Source organism: Leguminivora glycinivorella, chromosome Z (assembly GCF_023078275.1).
Source record: "Leguminivora glycinivorella isolate SPB_JAAS2020 chromosome Z, LegGlyc_1.1, whole genome shotgun sequence".
In the NCBI taxonomy this organism is placed as follows: domain Eukaryota; kingdom Metazoa; phylum Arthropoda; class Insecta; order Lepidoptera; family Tortricidae; genus Leguminivora; species Leguminivora glycinivorella.
This window is the reverse complement of record NC_062998.1, coordinates 31,650,212-31,669,549: the sequence shown is the minus strand read 5'-3', so window position 1 is coordinate 31,669,549 and position 19,338 is coordinate 31,650,212. Positions and strand designations below refer to the sequence as shown.

Below are 19,338 nucleotides of genomic sequence, written 5' to 3'. Positions count from 1 at the left end.
AAGGGATAATTTTGAAAATTGCAACATAAACACTACCAAGAGTGTGAAGTGTACAAGTTTTTAATGGGTTGGCAACGCGCACATGACATTTCTTGAGTTACGGCCGTTGCGACCGCTACCGCTTTCCATCATGCGGACCATACGCTTGTTTGCCACCGACGTAGTATAAAAAAAAACCTACTGAATTGGGAAGTTTGCAATTAGTCTTAGTTTAATATATTATATGAGATTTTCAAAATTATATCATAAATATGACAAATCTTTCATTTAACATTCTAAATTTACTTACAAAATATGTTAAAGAAATCAAACTGCCGTTTTATTCTTGACAGGTGACCGGCGAGGCCGCTCTCGTGTTCTTTAACCTCAAGGAACTCGTTCGACGCATCCTCCTCTCCCTCCCAGTACAAGTCCTCGGAGGCCACCTGTAAATAACAAAATAGATGTATAAATAGATACTCTCGCTAGGCTGTCGGATCAGATGCAGAACTGGTGTGGTTGAGGATGAATAAATTCAATTCAATTAAAAAAAAAAAATTTCAGGCAAATGACCCATAGATATATGTATATAATACATTACAATAAAAGCACAGAATTTAAACATTAAAAAATCGTCAATAGAAATTAAACAATATTGAAAATAAAAATAAAGATAAAATTCAGGCATTAAATAACATAGGTAATAAAAGTCAAAAAACATAAAAATTCAAAATTAAAATTATTAAATCTATTTCGATATTTACATTAAATTATACACCACGCCTCTAGAACCCATATGCAAAGAGTCTCCAGAATATACCGGCAGGATATCCAAAAACGAGCTGAAGCAGGCTGTTAAAGACCGCCGTAGTCCTTCATCATTACGGCGGTGAAGCGTATTTTATGTATTTTGTTTTTTTTAATAGCCTATATTGTGTCCCACTGCTGGGCAAAGGCCTCCCCTATTTTCCGCCACTCGTCACGGCTTTGTGCATGCTCCCACCAATTGCCACAAAATGAGTCCAGGGTCTTTCCGCCATCTCATTTTTGGCCTACCTCGGCCTCGGGTAATTTGTGGTATATTTAGTATAGGTGTGTTATTTTTTGCGTTTTTATAGAAGACAAATTATGAATAAAGAAAAAATATAGGATTATATTGCATAAACTCAAGGTTGCTTGTGGTATGGTATGGGTACGTACTCAATCAACGATATAGTAAGAATCATGACAGGAATAATATTAGTGCTCATCACACCATCTTATCCATACTATTATTGTGAATGGGAAAGTGTTTATTGATGTGATTTTTTAAGTGGAGATAGTTGAAGGGATGGAGAGTGACATAGACTACTTTTTCTCTTTCTAACGCGAGCGAAGCCGCGGGAAAAAACTAGTTATGAATAAAGAAAAAAATATAGGATTCTATTGCATAAACTCAAGGTTGCTTGTGGTATGGGTAAGCACCTACTCAACGATATACACGTAAGAATCATGACTTAGGAAAAATATCTGTGCTATCACACCATCTAATCGACTATAAACCAAAGATGTAGTACCACACGAGCATAGTTTTTATAAAAATATTTTTAAGGTACCGCTTTGTCTTTCACGTTATTTATCTTAAACGGAGTTATATGTATTAGGTATATCTTTCCTATCACAGTAATTAAAGTACCTCACGCCAATCCATACTAATCCATACTAATATTATAAATGGGAAAGTGTGTGTGTCTGTTTGTTTGCCCGTCTTTCACGGCAAAACGGAGCGACGAATTGACGTGATTTTTTAAGTGGAGACAGTTGAAGGGATGGAGAGTGACATAGGCTACTTTTTTCTCTTTCTAACGCGAGCGAATCTGCGGGCAAAATCTAGTCGACTATAAACCAAAGACGTAGCACTCTCTATACGAGTATAATTTTCATAAAAATATTTTCATTACACTTTATTAATTATCTTAAACGGAGTTATATCATATCTTTCGTATCACAGTAATTTAAGTACCTCTCGCCAATGATGACAATAAGGGTAAACTAAATTAAGATCATGTTATATACTGGCGAATATACCGAATGACCTTAATAAGAGTTCAGTCATTGGGCAAACCCGCCGAACACGCCCCGCCCTTAAAACGATTCGGCAGCCCCTTTTGGCGCAGATACTTTCACGAAAATAAATTCCCACACTCCTAATGCTGTAAGTAGGACGTAGGTATATGTTTTTTAATTCGTACCTACTATTACGTATTTATATTGCTATCAGAAAGCTTAAATAGTATATTAAATATACAAAAATTCAGCCCTAACTAAGCCATCTTCTGCAAAGAATCGATTATTACATCTGAATGCAAATAACCGAACACGACTCTAATATTATGAGCAGAAAATTCTCTTCGGACATTTTTTATTCGTGTGTGTTTACAAATGTACAAATTTCCAAAAATACGATTTAAATTTACTTAATTGCAATTTTTAGGGTTCCGTAGTCAACTAGGAACCCTTATAGTTTCGCCATGTCTGTCTGTCCGTCCGTCCGTCCGTCCGCGGATAATCTCAGTAACCATTAGCACTAGAAAGCTGAAATTTGGTACCAATATGTATATCAATCACGCCAACAAAGTGCAAAAATAAAAAATGGGAAAAAATGTTTTATTGGGGTACCCCCCCTACATGTAAAGTGGGGGCTGATATTTTTTTTCATTCCAACTCCAACATGTGATATATTGTTGGATAGGTATTTAAAAATGAATAAGGGTTTATTAAGATCGTTTTTTGATAATATTAATATTTTCGGAAATAATCGCTCCTAAAGGAAAAAAAAGTGTGCCCCCCCCCCTCTAACTTTTAAACCATATGTTTAAAAAATATCAAAAAAATCACAAAAGTAGAACTATATAAAAACTTTCTAGGAAAATTGTTTTGAACTTAATAGGTTCAAAACAGGTTAGTAGTTTTTGAGAAAAATACAGAAAACTACGGAACCCTACACTGAGCGTGGTCCGACACGCTCTTGGCCGGTTTTTTAATCTATTTATTCAAGAACTAAAATCTAATTACAATGTGTATTAAAGTATGATACCTACTATAAGACTTAATATATTTAGGCATTGTAGTTAAATACATTAAAAAGTGTAAGAGAAATTAATCCAAAATAAAGTACACACAACTATATACTCGTACCTCCTAAACCAACGCTATATTATCATCACTTCATCAGATAGGTAGGTACATATTAACAGATGGCCATACTAAAATTCATGAATTTCATGAACTTCATGATAATCTATTGAGCACATTACTGAATTTACTCCCTCAACTACCCCTGATACATTGGTATTCATAAGGCAGTGTTTACACTTCACCACATGATTCAGAAATAAATCGCCACCCAAGCCACAATTAGGCGGAGCGGGCGGCCGGCAGCGAGCGGGATTTCTTTGCAATTTTAGCTAGTCCAACATGATCCGCCGACGAGTGTATACGACGCGAGTCGCAACCTAATGGTGCCAAAGGTTGCGACTGCCTTGTTACTAAACTGTCAGACCGTCACTATCATATGTAATTTGTTTCATTTTCGTTGATTCTAAAAAAACATTCCAGGTAGCGGAAATTTGATATTAAAAGAAGTGGCCAAGGGGACGTTCGTCCGGAAACTACATTTCTTACTACATTTCATTTACATACATACATTTCATTCCCTGGATATTGAAATTAATTTATAAATTGACGTATTTTAGTCACAGATTTGTCCCGTCGTTCCATGTTTGTCATCATTAATTGGTTATTGTCAAAAACATGGTACCTATTAAATAAATGTAATTCTATTTTAATAGTAAAACGAATTTTTCTTACCGACGCAAAATTTTTATTGCTGAAATCTCAGTGTACCTAAATGTCATACAGGCGAATTTCTTAACGGCGGTTAGTATATGACATGATAAATGTAATTAGATAACTATTACTTAGAATTGAAATTAAAATTTTATCCATACAAATAAATTCTATGTCTAGTTTGATTTATCGCCCTATAAGGCTTACACACCGTATTGGCTGGCATATTGATTCATAATTAAAATACCTAACCTTGTGTACAAACAATTTCGATAAATGTGATTATAAAGACAGCAATGAAAACCTACTTTGTATGAAGAATCAATGGTTCTCTGATCTTACATAATTTATTAGTAATCTCTACCTTCAAACGAATGACATTTTGTCGTCAGCCTTGAAAATTTAAGGAAAGTTAATTTTATTTTTTCTTACCTTTATAGGCCTTGGTAGTAGAAAAATGGCTGTCGGGTCCATCTAGCAAATATGCAAACAAATGACCTACTATGCAGACATTAAAGGCCCGAACTAACTATACACCCCATAGATTTAACCCATGAGAAAAAAAATAAACATCTGGCGGCTTCGGTCTCTTGCTATTATTATTAGTAAGTACGTCAATTGTTTTTATTTTCTCAAATATTAAAGAGGAACTCCATCATACATACCTAATACTATTTTATTAAAAACATTCTACCATTTTTAGGGTTCCGTAGTCAACTAGGAACCCTTATAGTTTCGCCATGTCTGTCTGTCCGTCCGTCCGTCCGTCCGTCCGTCCGTCCGTCCGTCCGTCCGTCCGTCCGTCCGTCCGTCCGTCCGTCCGCGGATAATCTCAGTAACCGTTAGCACTATAAAGCTGAAATTTGGTACCAATATGTATATCAATCACGCCAACAAAGTGCAAAAATAAAAAATGGAAAAAAATGTTTTAGGGTAATTCTCAAAATAGTGGCATCGTACCCTGCCATCACGTTTTTGAATAGAAAGTATGCGAAATATATAATTTTCACATATAATTAAAATTTTCATAAGTAGGCATTAACGTGACACATCGAGGCCAACACATATTTTTTCTATAAATATAATACTTTTGTAAAAAAAAAAAAAAAAAGAAGACCGTTTTCTACTGTACCCTGCCTTGTCACAACGCGACACTGCTCAAGTTTTCGCTCTATAGATTATTAAATTGCAGTTTTATGATAATAAAATATCGTTTTTTGTAGAGAATAGACCACTATATTCTTAAATATACGTTGCACGGGATGTTTCGATTACTTTTGAACACTAATTTTCACCTTCAAAGTTTGTCCCGCGATATTTTCTCCATATCCTGTGCGTCCGCGGTATTGCACCTCACTCACACACAGAAAGTCTTATTGAGGCCCTAATATACGTAAAACACGTAGCCAGTATGGTTCTAGCCGCCGGTGTAAAGGTTTGTGTGTGAGGTGCTGCGGTCTTGTGGTTAGAAGTTTTCAAAGTGTGACGTTCGGAGTTTGTAACAGGTATGTCCACTTTATTCTGGCATGATTATTTTAAAATATTAATACGGCAGTTTTTTTACCAATAACATTTTAATGTTGTATTGAAGTATAACTATGTATATTAAAATTATGACAGTTGTATTATCAACAGTTTCGGAGATAATATCTAGTTAATCGGATTTTCACTACACCCTGTGTAACTTTATCCTGCCATCACTCTGCAGGGTAAAGTGACTGTTGACAGGATAAAGAAACACAAGTAAAAAAAAGCTATTTTAACATGGTTTTTACTAACTTGCAATGTATGTATGTATGTATGTTTGTATGTATGTTGAGGTCAAATCTTGCAATCCAATTTGAAGCAGAAATTTTCAACCGACTGAGCTGAAATTTTGTATACACGCTGCGGATGACGTTCGCATATAAGCGCCGATATGGGGCATTGGGTCCTTCGATATTGGGCAATAGTCTGCTCAGCGCCGAAGCAGTCCCGACGGGGCTAGGAACCAATTTGATAAAATGTTCCTCGGAGTACCAATTTTGGTTTGAATTTAAGTCCAAGTACTTAATTTGGGGCGTAAGAGGGACCGCCTCACCGCCAATAGGCAAGGCAACATCCCTATCGCTCTTGCATATAGGCATTACAGAACCAGATTGCATTTCGATCGGCGTATAGCGTCAACGATTATCATTTTGGCTAGGTCGGCAGCAATCACTATCTTCGGGCAGAAGCCAACCTTTCCTTGGAAAACCACGTCATCGGTCGTGGCAAGTAACACCGCAAGCCCAAACAAATTAATGCGCCTAACTGTGAGCTCAGTTGCCACTGTGGCTCTCCTTATTATCCTGGTACTTTCTTCCCCTCACGGCTACTATTGTGTCATCGGCATAACAAATGGTGATCATGCGGAGAAGTTGGACTACTCTGATAGCCAAGTCAAAGCCAATGCTCCAGAGCAGGCGCCCAGTACCGACCCCTGTGGAAAACTGTGGGTAGGTTATGATTATTATGAATATGCATGTGGGTAAGAAGAAGAATAAAGAAGTCAGTCTTGATTTGAGCACGTAGTCTCATTGACCTGTCCCTATACGTTTATATGGCGCAGCCGGTAGGAACACCACACTCCATTCGTCTTTCTAGGCATCTTCCTCCTGATTCATTGAGCAGTACTCTATCTGCATGGTAATGCCCTATGGTGAATGATGATCTTCAAATAGAAAGGCGCATCGTGGAAGCAATGCGCCTATTTTATTACCACATAAGGAAGAAAGCCAAAGTAATTGGCAATGTCAAGAGATACTGCGATAGCTCCCTGCCTTGTCTCTGCTACCAGACCGCTGTATTTATGCAGCGCATCAATTGCGTCTATCGCTCCTCCCAGAACCCGATCTCTGATGTTTGGGCACGTGTCTTTCAAAATGCGTGCACAGCAGTAGATGAGACTTACGATGATGCGCTCAATATCGTGCCAGTTTCATCTAGGAGGGCAATGGGACGGTATCCTAAGGGACAGTCAGCTGGACTACCCTTTTTTCGAAAGGCACAGTCTGCCCACCTTCCAACGAGAATTTATACCCTCTCGGATGCAGTCGTCAATGTGGCCACGTAATCTACTTCCAAGATGTTTAAAGAGCCAAAAGGCACACCGTCCGGCCCTAGAGTGGCCCTCATTTTAAATACTGACCTCATTATCTCGACATCTGTTACCAAGGAGACATCAAGGAGATGAACCAACTCTTCCACTGGGGCAGCCATTGCAGGCATTACATGCACAAGTACAACTCACATTGTGAATCATGATATGTGCTTTGTTGTTTTACAAGACTGTGATTGTAGGTACTTATTTATTTATTCTTTATTGCACATAAAAAAGTACAAAATGGTGTACATAATGCCTTAAGGCATTCTCTACCAGTCAAACACTGCAGGCATCGTGACTGAAAATAATAATCAGATATCACTTACTGTACTTCAACTATTTTGAATAAAAAATAATGGATATTGTTTAAAAAAATACTTTTTTTTGCTTTTGTTTCTACTTAAAGAAAAAAAATTGAATCCCAACGAAATCATAATAGTCGATATACGTTGAATTATTAGTGGTAAACTTGTTTTTTCATTCAAACTCTCTTTATCCTGCCACGTTTTCCCTGCTACCCTGTCTATTCACTTTCTCCTGTATGTCTAAAATTTCAACTCGCTATAAGTTCTACGTTTTTACGACTATTTCGTTCCCTCCTGCAAATTCCGTATCATTGATGCACTCAAAAACATATTTAAATCCAAAAAGGTACAAAAAACCATTTTCATTTTTTTTCATTCACTTTACCCTGACGGTGCCACTTTTTTGAGAACGAACCTTTATTAGGGTACCCCCCCTACATGTAAAGTGGGGGCTGATATTTTATTTCATTTCAACCCCAACGTGTGATATATTGTTGGATAGGTATTTAAAAATGAATAAGGGTTTACTAAGATCGTTTTTTGATAATATTAATATTTTCGGAAATAATCGCTCCTAAAGGAAAAAAAAGTGCGTCCCCCCCTCTAACTTTTGAACCATAAGTTTAAAAAATATGCAAAAAATCACAAAAGTAGAACTTTATAAACACTTTCTAGGAAAATTGTTTTGAACTTGATAGGTTCAGTAGTTTTTGAGAAAAATACGGAAAACTACGGAACCCTACACTGAGCGTGGCCCGACACGCTCTTGGCCGGTTTTACTACAATTTTCACTTCTTGTGCCCTACATAGACGACGCGGATGCGTGCAAAGTAGGCAGACAAAAAGAAAAATGAAAAATAAGCTATGATATTATAACGCAACATTCACTTGAGAATGAAGCAAACGTAAACAAATGCAACATGACTTTATTCAATTGGATTTGCCGACTCGCAGACAAGCAGCCTCCGTGACAGCTCCCCACTCTTGCACTTTATGAAAATATGTGATGTAGGTATATTCAGTATCAATATTAGCGGATGAAGGAACGCACCGAAAGTATCTGAATTTTGATGTAGTGTTTCATATTTGACGACCGGTCTGGCGCAGTCGGTAGTGACCCTGCCTGCTGCGCCGCGGTCCTGGGTTCGAATCCCGGTAAGGGCATTTATTTGTGTGATGAGCACAGATATTTGTTCCTGAGTCATGGATGTTTTCTATGTATATAAGTATTTATATATTATATATATCGTTGTCTGAGTGCCCACAACACAAGCCTTCTTGAGCTTACCGTGGGACTCAGTCAATCTGTGTAAGAATGTCCTATAATATTTATTTATTTAAAAAAATTTATTTAATATAGAGATATGTAGATCGATTTGGCTGATGCAATTTCTCAAAATTATTAGTCTTAGTCTTAAACACTAGAGTATCTACACCACTTTGCACCATCTACAGAAAAAGTAATTTAGCCAAGGTATCAACATAATTATTTTGACGCATTTATTATATTTAAAAATAATAAATATTTGCCCGTGTGGTGACGGGTTAAGAATTTCACCACCCCCTCTCTTCCCGTGGGTGTCGTAGAAGTCGACTGTGGGATATGGGTTAAATTGTGGCGTAGGCGAGAGGCTGGCAACCTTCAAGTTTCGTTTTCAGTCAACCCCTTATTTGCCAAGAGTGGCACTGAAACCAGTAGTTTCATGTGCTCTGCCCACCCCTTCATGGGACCCAGGCGTGATTGTATGTATGTATGTATAAATATTTTTCAGTACCTACAGATGGTGCTTTTTTACGCACTAGTGCGAGAAGTGGTTCATTATATCGTCATTACTTTTAAAAAATCTCGTATCTCACGCTGTTCCTCAAAGTTAAAACGCAGTAAGTCTATATGCATTCCATACATACTTACTACAATTTTCTTTTCATTGACAGACGAAGATACAAGTTTTTTTTAAAGTAGTGACGATATGTCAGGTCAAAACCCTTCGGTCGTGTTTTAATTTATTGTCACTCGTTTCGAACTTGGTTTTTTACGCACTTGTATCTTAATGTGAGCCGTTCCCGGCAACTTTGTACATAGCCACGTCAGCAAATTTTAATTGATCCTATTTTGTTACCAACATTTAGTAAAATAAGTCGACTTTCGTAAGATATATACAGGTTAATTGTTATAATTAAGAAAATATAGATACTAGAGAACCTTAATGACGAAATAAAACTTAATAAAATCTCAATTCATCAACAAAATCTTGGTAACAAAATAGGAATAAATAAAAACAAATTTAACTTTTTCCTTAATTTTTGTACAAACTTTTCGAGAACTGCTGATGTACTATTATAGTTGTTGTTAAAGAGAATGTTACAGACACTTTTGACGCATAATCTGATCCGCGAATTTGTTGTACTACTTACATGTAGGAAAGTTTGGATGCAGAGGCTGCTATACTAAAAGTTTGGCTGACTTTATTCAAGATGTGTAATATCTAAATAAACTAGAAGAAATTTGATAAATTATGATATTAATATTTATAAGTACGTACACGTCAGTTCCTGAAAAAAAAAATCGTTTTGTTTAAATAATAGTCACTATTATATTATATTTTTAGGACTACGAGCTAGATACTAACAATAAAAAAACTACGTGCGAATATTTTTTACTGGAACTAGGTCCATATGTCTGCCTAAAAAAATAAACATTCGTCTTGTTAATGGACATCATGTGCAAAGGCGAAGACGGATATGAACCATACACTGTTTAAAATAATGAGTTCCAGATAAATTCAGGTCAAGAACTAAGTGTATATAAATTAACGATTATAAGTAGGTAACTTTTAAAATAACCTTCAGGTGTAGGTATTAGGTAGGTATACACCGTATGTTATGTAGTTGTATTTTGAGGGTTCCGTAGTCGAATCGGCTTTAATTGAACTCCGACTTCAACTACTGAGTGGTGCCAAAAAAATCTGATTGTAGGTACTTCCCGTCCCGTCCGTAATTTCAATGAGGTCTAGTTTACGCTTCGGGTGGGAAGGTTAGATGGCAGTCACTTTCGTAAAAACTAGTGCCTACGCCAAATCTTGGGATTAGTTGTCAAAGCGGACCCCAGGCTCCCATGAGTCATGGCTAACGCCGGGATAACGCAAGGAGGATGATGAGGTACTTCCCGTCAACTTTAATCAAAGAAACTCTATTATTTATTGTAGCTAAGCTAAACATGACTACAACACTACCCACCTAGTAAATTATAGTAACGGATATTATCTGAATTCACCATAATACCATGATACCTTTCCTAACCAACATATCCTATAAATAATCTTTTAAGACTTATTAGCCGGAGAAGTAATAAAATGAGGAAGGTTTGCCTAAGATACCCTAAAATGAAGCAGAGCGTATCTAGCCTCCCTTCCGGACTCCCGTTCAAAACAGTCTCTTAAGGCATTGAGTACAAAGAGGAAAAACTAGGGAAAAGAACGCTAAATGTAACTGACACCAGCGACTGCAGATCGTATGCATGCTTTAGATTTTACCTAAATGAATAATAACTGACATAGCAATTTTGTTTTCAGTGCATGACATTCAGGATACATCTTTAAGGTAAAGTGCACAGTGTGTAAGCCTTATTTATATATGGGCGATAAATTCTACCAAAAACATAATTCATTCATTAATCATTAGTGTCCTCATTAATTCAGAAGTGTTTTAAGTCACTCTTTAAGTTTCTCAGCAGCAATGTACCTTCCATTAGACATATGTAGTTGCAATGACAGCTAATGTCATTACATACGTGATATGAGCTTTTAAAAGTATAACTGTCAAGGCAGGCAATTATGGTCGCGCGATAAGTGATAAAATAGCAGGCCGTCCCTATCCCACTATTTGTAAGTGCGATAGGGACGGCCTGATATTTTATCGTCTATCCGGCGACCATGTTTCCGGTGCAAGAAGGCTCTTTTCAATGGCTGGTACAACATCTTGTATCTTTAGTTTGTCGTTACTTAGAAATCCCTAAAAAAAGTCAGTTTATATAAGTTAGAAGTAGCAATGCATAAATTTGTAACAAAAATTAATTCAATCGCTTTTGCTAAAAATAAGAAAATAGTTGCATGGTAAATTGTCTAGGCCAGGACAAGCCAAATAAAGGTAAACACGTAAAAGCGTTACACGAACCCTGAAAGTTATCGGCGAGATGGTATTTCACCTACTCTAATGAAGGTGGGGCTCGTCTAATTGTCTGCTCAATTAGTGAACGCTACGATACCTCTCTTCGAAATAAAATTAGAACCAACGTGAATAATTATTCTCAATACTGACTTTAGTCCGTAATTACGTGCACTTTGAGCTTGGTAACGGACTAGCTTTGATTTAAGCTCTTTACGAAGTTATTCTAAGATTAGGAGGGCGATTTTTGAATCTCGCTTAAAGGATTTTGTCACTAAAATACCGGTTGAAAACGGTGACTTACTTATTATCACGCGTGAGACTCAAAATCAGCCCGTAGGTGATGAAAAACGAATAAGGCGTTTTTCGCTCGGAGCATGAGGAAAGTTATGAAATGAAAGACGTTTTCGTCTAGGTCGTGTCACTTGTGCCCTTATATTTGCTCATATCTTGGTTTTGTTTTTCTACTAAATAAACATTTAAATATTTATTAATTATTTCAGTGAGTGTGGGGTTTCTTTGTCTAGCCAGCCTTTCTTAAATGCAAATGAGTTGTAAAATGCACTAGAATACGTTGTACAGAACAAGAGGAAATAAAAATAAAATAAGTGGGTAAGTAGTTCCAAATAACGAGTTACACATTTTTTTATATTACATAGGTACGGATTACAAAAGCGCTGATAGCCTAGCGGTAAGTACGTGCGACTTTCGTTCCAGAGGTCGCGGGTTCTAACCCCGGCTCGCACCAATGAATCTTTCGGAATTTATGTGCGAAATGTCATTTGATATTTGCCAGTCGCTTTTCGGTGAAGGAAAACATCGTGAGGAAACCGGACTAATTCCAATAAGGTCTAGTTTACCCTTCGGGTTGGAAGGTCAGATGGCAGACGCTTTCGTAAAAAAACTAGTGCCTACGCCAAATCTTGGGATTAGTTGTCAAAGCGGACCCCAAGCTCCCATGAGCCGTGGCAAATGCCGGGATAACGCGAGGAGGATGATGATGATGAAATACGAATTACAAAACTTGACCTAATTTTTTTTTCGCACAGCACTAAAGACATTCACAGTAAGCTGACTAAATACTTGCCCCCTTATTCATAAACGTACTAAGTTATCAAGCCGATAAAGTTCGTTTGTCCCTTTCCGACGTATTCATAAAATTTATGAATAATTTTTATGAATAAGGGGGTTGATGAATATAATACTATATTATACTTTCTTGAATTAAATAGAAGTTCACTCATTACAAAGATTTCGGAAACATACATCCATACTAAACCATACTATCCATACTAATATTATAAATGGGAAAGTGTGTGTGTCTGTTTGTTTGTCCGTCTTTCACGGCAAAACGGAGCGACGAATTGACGTGATTTTTTAAGTGGAGATAGTTGAAGGGGTGGAGAGTGACATAGGCTACTTTTTGTCTCTTTCTAACGCGAGCGAAGCTGCGGGCAAAAGCTAGTACATCATAAATGACAACAAATAACCTGTAACGTTCCGTTCTTACCTATATTTTAGTTGCTAGTTCATTCACTCTCCCATTTGATTCCCATCCCATACTGAGACTGATTACAAGTTAAGATACTCTAAGCATTTTTAGACAGTTCAGTTAGAGCACGTTGGACTGTTTTAAAAATTTATAAATAGAGTGAACGATCGAAAAGACAATTTATTAGCTGTTAGACACTGCTAACAACCATATCACTAATGTCCCAGAATTGTAAGTTCACATTTTTGACACATTTGTTTTGAAGTATGTTGCGATGTGGCTAAGACGTATCGTATGCCAAATCTAACGATTAATTTCGAATTGGTTGAATCGATTAGGCCCTATGTACAAGGAGGTGCTTAAACAAATATACGATTTCTATCAACTTAGTGAAATATCATTTGAATCGAAATGACAGTCTCTGCCACAGCACTAATTAAAAAAAACCGGCCAAGAGCGTGTCGGACCACGCTCAGTGTAGGGTTCCGTAGTTTTCCTTATTTTTCTCAAAAACTACTAAACCTATCAAGTTCAAAACAATTTTCCTAGAAAGTCTTTATAAAGTTCTACTTTTGTGATTTTTTTCATATTTTTTAAACAAATGGTTCAAAAGTTAGAGGGGGGGACGCACTTTTTTTTCCTTTAGGAGCGATTATTTCCGAAAATAAAAATATTATCAAAAAACGATGTTAGTAAACCCTTATTCATTTTTAAATACCTATCTAACAATATATCACACGTTGGGGTTGGAATGAAAAAAAATATCAGCCCCCACTTTACGTGTATGGGGGGTACCCTAACAAAACATTTTTTTCCATTTTTTATTTTTGCACTTTGTTGGCGAGATTGATATGCATATTGGTACCAAATTTCATCTTTGTAGTGCTTACGGTTACTGAGATTATCCGCGGACGGACGGACGGACGGACGGACGGACGGACGGACGGACGGACGGACGGACGGACGGACGGACGGACGGACGGACGGACGGACGGACGGACGGACAGACAGACATGGCGAAACTATAAGGGTTCCTAGTTGACTACGGAACCCTAAAAAATGAATGATAAATGGCATAATAAGTAATTCGGGTGATAAATTAATATCGTAAAATACTCACTAAGATCCGCAAAAATGTAACATGTGTTAGATTGTGTTTAAAGTAAGCGAAATATTGTTTTTAAGTACTTGATTTTTTTAAATATTATTACAGGATTTTATTTAAAATTTCATTAGGTTGCGCGAGTTTACGTTTTGTGGACGCTGTCATCAGAAAGAGGTTCTTACAAATCTGGGACTAGAACGTTTCAGCGTTGTAAACTTGTAACTTACTGATCACTCCATTCAAAATAAAAGCAAGGACGATATGTCTTTCCCATCACGGAACAATGGTGTTCCGGACCTTTGGGAGGCGTGCGCGGGGCCGAAGCCAACGCGTAGAGGCCCTTTCGACACTTTAATGAAATGTAAGGGGTACACCGAGCGGATGTTGCCCTTGCCCGTATCATGGGACACACGCAGAGGCAACACCCGCCAGGGTGTAAGGACTATTTGAGAGTTAATGGAATCTAAAATGAACTGGTCTATTTTGATGAAAGTGATGGACTAAATACTGGGCTATGGATAAAAAACCGGACACCTGCCTAATAAAACGGTATCCAATTTTATTTCCGGCAGACGGTGACTCGTCCCCACAAGATGGGCCCCCACAAAAAGCGACATCCAAGATGGCTCAAGGGCAACACCGGTGTGATAACTCAAGGGTGTCGAGAGGTGTACACCGCTTTCTGCCCAGTGGCCGTTAAGCCACTGTACCAACTCGCGAGCCACTGTACCAAGGACGATATTATTGTTAGCCGCGGCCCCGGGTTCGAATCCCGGTAAGGGCATTTATTTGTGTGATGAGCATAGATATTTGTTCCTGAGTCAGGGATGTTTTCTATGTATATAAGTATTTGTATTATTATATATATCGTTGTCCGAGTACCCACACAAGCCTTCTTGAGCTTACCGTGGGACTCGGTCAATCTGTGTAAGAATGTCCTATAATATTTATTATTTATTTATTTATAATATCGGGACAGACAAAGCCCATACAAAAAACGTGCCCTTGAAATGTATGGACATTTCAGGCTTAAAACTAGGTGGCGCTGTTTCGCAGTCTGGTAGTGGCCAACAGCGAGTTTCATTGCATTACTCAACAGTGTGCAATATAACTATATCGCTCGCGGTCTCGCCCACTGTCTAAATCAGCCTGAGCACCATTCTCATGATTTTAATTGCCAGAGAGCGTAACCGAGATCCCTATAGCTCGCTTGCGAGATACGATAAATCGCTAACCACAAAACGACAATATTAGGCGAGACGATTAAAAAAAACGAATTAGTCCGTCAGTTAGATTATCAAAGAATTTTCGACACGTATTTTTTCTTTTTTCTCGTAAACGAAAAATGACGACGGTACAGTGCGTCGAAGTTTCGCGTGACGTCACGCCTAGGTACAATTTTTACTTAGAAGTGATGACAAGCCCCCACTCCGGAACTTTGATGCTCTATATATTTGTATTTATTCATTAATAAAATTATGTGTTTAGTATTTTTGGACGATCTAACTGACGGACTAAACAGAATGCCATTTTTTTATGTAGTCGTGATCCCTATTCAGGCTATCGACTAAATAACGCAATGTAACGGAAATGACATGCAACTTCTTGCATTTAAATATCATTTAATACTTTTGTAACAGAACAATGGTATGGTATTAACATATAAGTAAATTAAAAAGAAAAAGAAATGGGGGACACCTTACACAGATCAACCTAGCCCCAAACTAAGCAAAGCTAGTACTATGGGCACACCTCGGACACTGGCGATCAAATATATGAAAGAGGCGCGTTCCTAGCACACAGTCTAAGCTCGTGTAGGTGAACGCGTGCCATGCTTGTATGAGTGAGATATGACAGGTCGACTGTTCGCGTTTTTGACAGGCGGTAACTGTGAGGTAACCGAGAGGGGGTGGGAGGCACTTTCAGCGGGGAGCGGGAGTGGCCATACTGTACGATAGTACTCTTTATTATACTGTGCTATGGGTGCCAGGCTGCCAGGCTGCCAGGCGAAGATACACACACTATATACATACATATACATATATATATATATATATATATATATATATATATATATATATATATATATATATATATATATATATATATATATATATATATCTACATATATATACCAAGAGCACTCTGGATTCCAGGACCTGCTAATCTCCAAAAGTTCACTACGGCCTGCACTGACTGACTACATAAATATATGCATACGTAAACTCACTCCTGTATTCCCCGACGGGGTAGACAGAGAACATGAAACTGTAAGTTAAAGTGCCATTATTGGCAATTAAGGAATTGAAACGAAAACGAAATTGAGAATCAGTGATCATGTTGCCAGCCTATCGCCCACACCACAATGCCCACACCACCATATCCCATAGTCCACTTCTACGACACCCACGTGAGGAAAGGGGGCGGTGAAATTCTCAACCCGTCACCACACGGTGACGTCACGTTTCGTTGACCGATTGTAATGGAAATACCTGCCGGGTAACGGGGTCGATTTTTACCTACGCCAAATTAGTCTTATTATTAGTGATGTAATGTATGAAGTTATTATAGATAAATGTACGAGCATATTTTATTATACCTGAGTCGATTATTATGATTAGTATAAAATAATCAGAGTTTATTGATGTAGTAGCTATTTGTATATTACAACATTATTTTGATTGAGAATATCTTTTGAAGTCATTTTCATCAGTTTCACACATAGCGTACATATGGAGATGACAGATGTACGAATCAAGAATAGTGTTAACGGTAAAAGGAAGACATTTTCAGCGGAAATGAGTAGTGCTGTGAAAATTGACCAACTCAACGAGAGTAATTATGAGACGTGGAAGATCCAAGTAGAAGCAGTGTTAATAAAGAACGACGCCTGGGGATACGTGAATGGGAGTATCAAGAAGCCAGCTAGAGAAAGTGGAGAAGCCGAAGTAGCGAAATGGGAGACAGGAGATTCCAAAGCTAAGTCTGACCTAATTTTATCCATAACTCCGAGTGAATTGAGGCACCTGAGAGGTTGCAAAACATCGCGTGACGTATGGCTAAAGTTAAAGGATATTCATGCTTCCAAAGGACCTGCGAAAAAGGCTACACTGTTAAAAGAGTTGTTACTGCGTAAATTGGATGAAAACGGCGATTTGAGGGAACATGTTTTGAGATTTTTCGAAGTAATAAGCCAATTATCTGACATGGACATTGAAATGCCTGACGATTTAACATCTATAATGCTTCTGTATAGTTTACCGTCCAGTTTTGACAATTTTAGATGTGCAATAGAATCTAGAGATGCATTGCCAAAGCCAGACGCACTGAAAGTGAAGATTTTAGAAGAGGAACATTCCAGAAATCAGAAAGAATGTGTAGATAAGGCACTTCTTGTAAGAGGAAAGAGATCTTCTAAGCCAAAGAGTGGCATAGAGCAACGTCAACGCGCATGTGATTCCCCAGAGCAGGCTAGGTCAAAATTCAATTATAAATGTTTCAAATGCCATTTACACGGTCATAAAGCCTCGGATTGTACTCAAAAGAAGAAGGAACAACGTAATGACAGTGCAAAGTATGTGTCGAACTCAAGTGATTTACATGATGTTGATTCCAATTTTGTAACATTCAATTGTGTTTCAGATGTTAATGCTGTTGGGAACGAGAATGGAAATTGGATCGTTGACAGTGGGTGTACGTCACATTTGTGTAACGATGCAGATAGATTTGGTACTTCATTACTACCGTTGTCCGGTAAGCTAAATTTAGCAACGAATTCGAGCACAGACGTACAAGGTAAGGGGACAGTTAGATTTTCTTCATGTGATAATGGTTATAAAACTGAAGTGCAATTGCCAAATACATTATTTGTTCCGGATTTGCGATGTAACCTGATTTCAGTAGCAAAAATTACCGATCAAGGTTATAGCATTACGTTCAACAAAAATATAGCTAGTGTTCAAGATAGCTATGGTAATACTAAATTAGTCGCAAATCGTAAAGGTAATTTATATTACGTCGAGGAACATTGTGGTGTAGTGTCAGCGATTTCTGAGCGAAAGGTTGACGTATGGTCGTGGCACGAACGTCTTGGTCATTTAAATGCGAAAGATCTTGTCCGAGTTTTAAATAAATCTGGCATGAATTTAAAGATGTCAGATGTAACTGAATTGTATGATTGTGACATTTGTGCGAAAGGAAAAATGAGTAGGTTGCCATTTTCTAGCTCGAGTAGGCCATGCGATGAGAAGTTAAAAATCATACATTCTGACGTCGTAGGACCCATGCAACACACGTCAATAAATGGAGCGAAATATTTCGTAACATTTATCGATGATCATACTAGATGGTGTGAAGTTTATTTTCTTAGCAAGAAAAGTGAAGTCTTCACTACGTTTAAGGTATTTAAAAATCACGTTGAGAACCTGTTCGGACGTAAAATAATTTATCTTCATACAGATAACGGAGGCGAATATTGTAATCGAGATTTCGACGAGTTCTTGAAACAAGAAGGAATAGCACGAAGATTGACAATTCCTGGAGTTCCTCAACATAATTCAGTAGCCGAAAGGAAAAACAGGACCCTGGAAGAGATGGCGAGGTGCATGCTGATTTCATCAGGACTTTCCCCTGGTTTCTGGGCAGATGCTGTAGCAACAGCTTGCCACATAAGAAACCGTTGTCCAACAAGAAGTCTTGAAGGTGAGATACCCTATGAGAAATGGTTTGAACGACCTGTCAAGTTAGATTACTTACACAAGTTCGGATCTAAGGTACATGTCTTGGACAAGTCAAGCGGGAAAGATAAGTTTGCCCCAAGAAGCCTGGAAGGAATCTTTGTAGGATATCCTCGAGATCGCAAGGGTTACAGAATATGGATGCCAAAGCAACGACAAGTTATCATGTCAAGAGATGTGAAATTTCACGAAGCAAAAAGTGAAGAAAGGGAGAACGTGAACATAAACGTGAAGATTGATCCGTTTGAAATCGATAAGAAAAGATCGGCAAATACTACAAATCAACCTTTATCGGTAGATGTAGAGTTCCATTCGGCTCAGACTAGTGGAAATCCGGTAGAACAGATCTCTGATCACGAGGATGTGAACATAAGGTCATCAAGTGATCGTGATCCTGAACCCGAGAGAGAAGAGGATGTTCCTGTTGAAGCCCGTCAAATGACAGATAATCCAGGTACTGTCGCAGAACCATCTCAATATGATCATCATCAAGATGAAGTTCATGTTGATGGGGGGAGGATAGTGAAGAGAGGTCCAGGACGACCGCGGCTGGAGAGAGGTCATGTTGGGCGTCCTCGGAAGATATACAACACAGTTATCGTAGA

General features: G+C 37.9%; 1 protein-coding gene across 1 annotated transcript in view; it reads right to left on the bottom strand.

Annotated features, from left to right (window-relative positions):
- LOC125240453 (basement membrane-specific heparan sulfate proteoglycan core protein-like) overlaps positions 1-19,338 on the bottom strand; it is a 205,089-nt gene that overhangs the window by 140,381 nt on the left and 45,370 nt on the right. Inside the window, 1 exon segment of the mRNA XM_048148348.1 lies at positions 290-425. Coding sequence (XP_048004305.1) covers positions 290-425 — 136 coding nt within the window.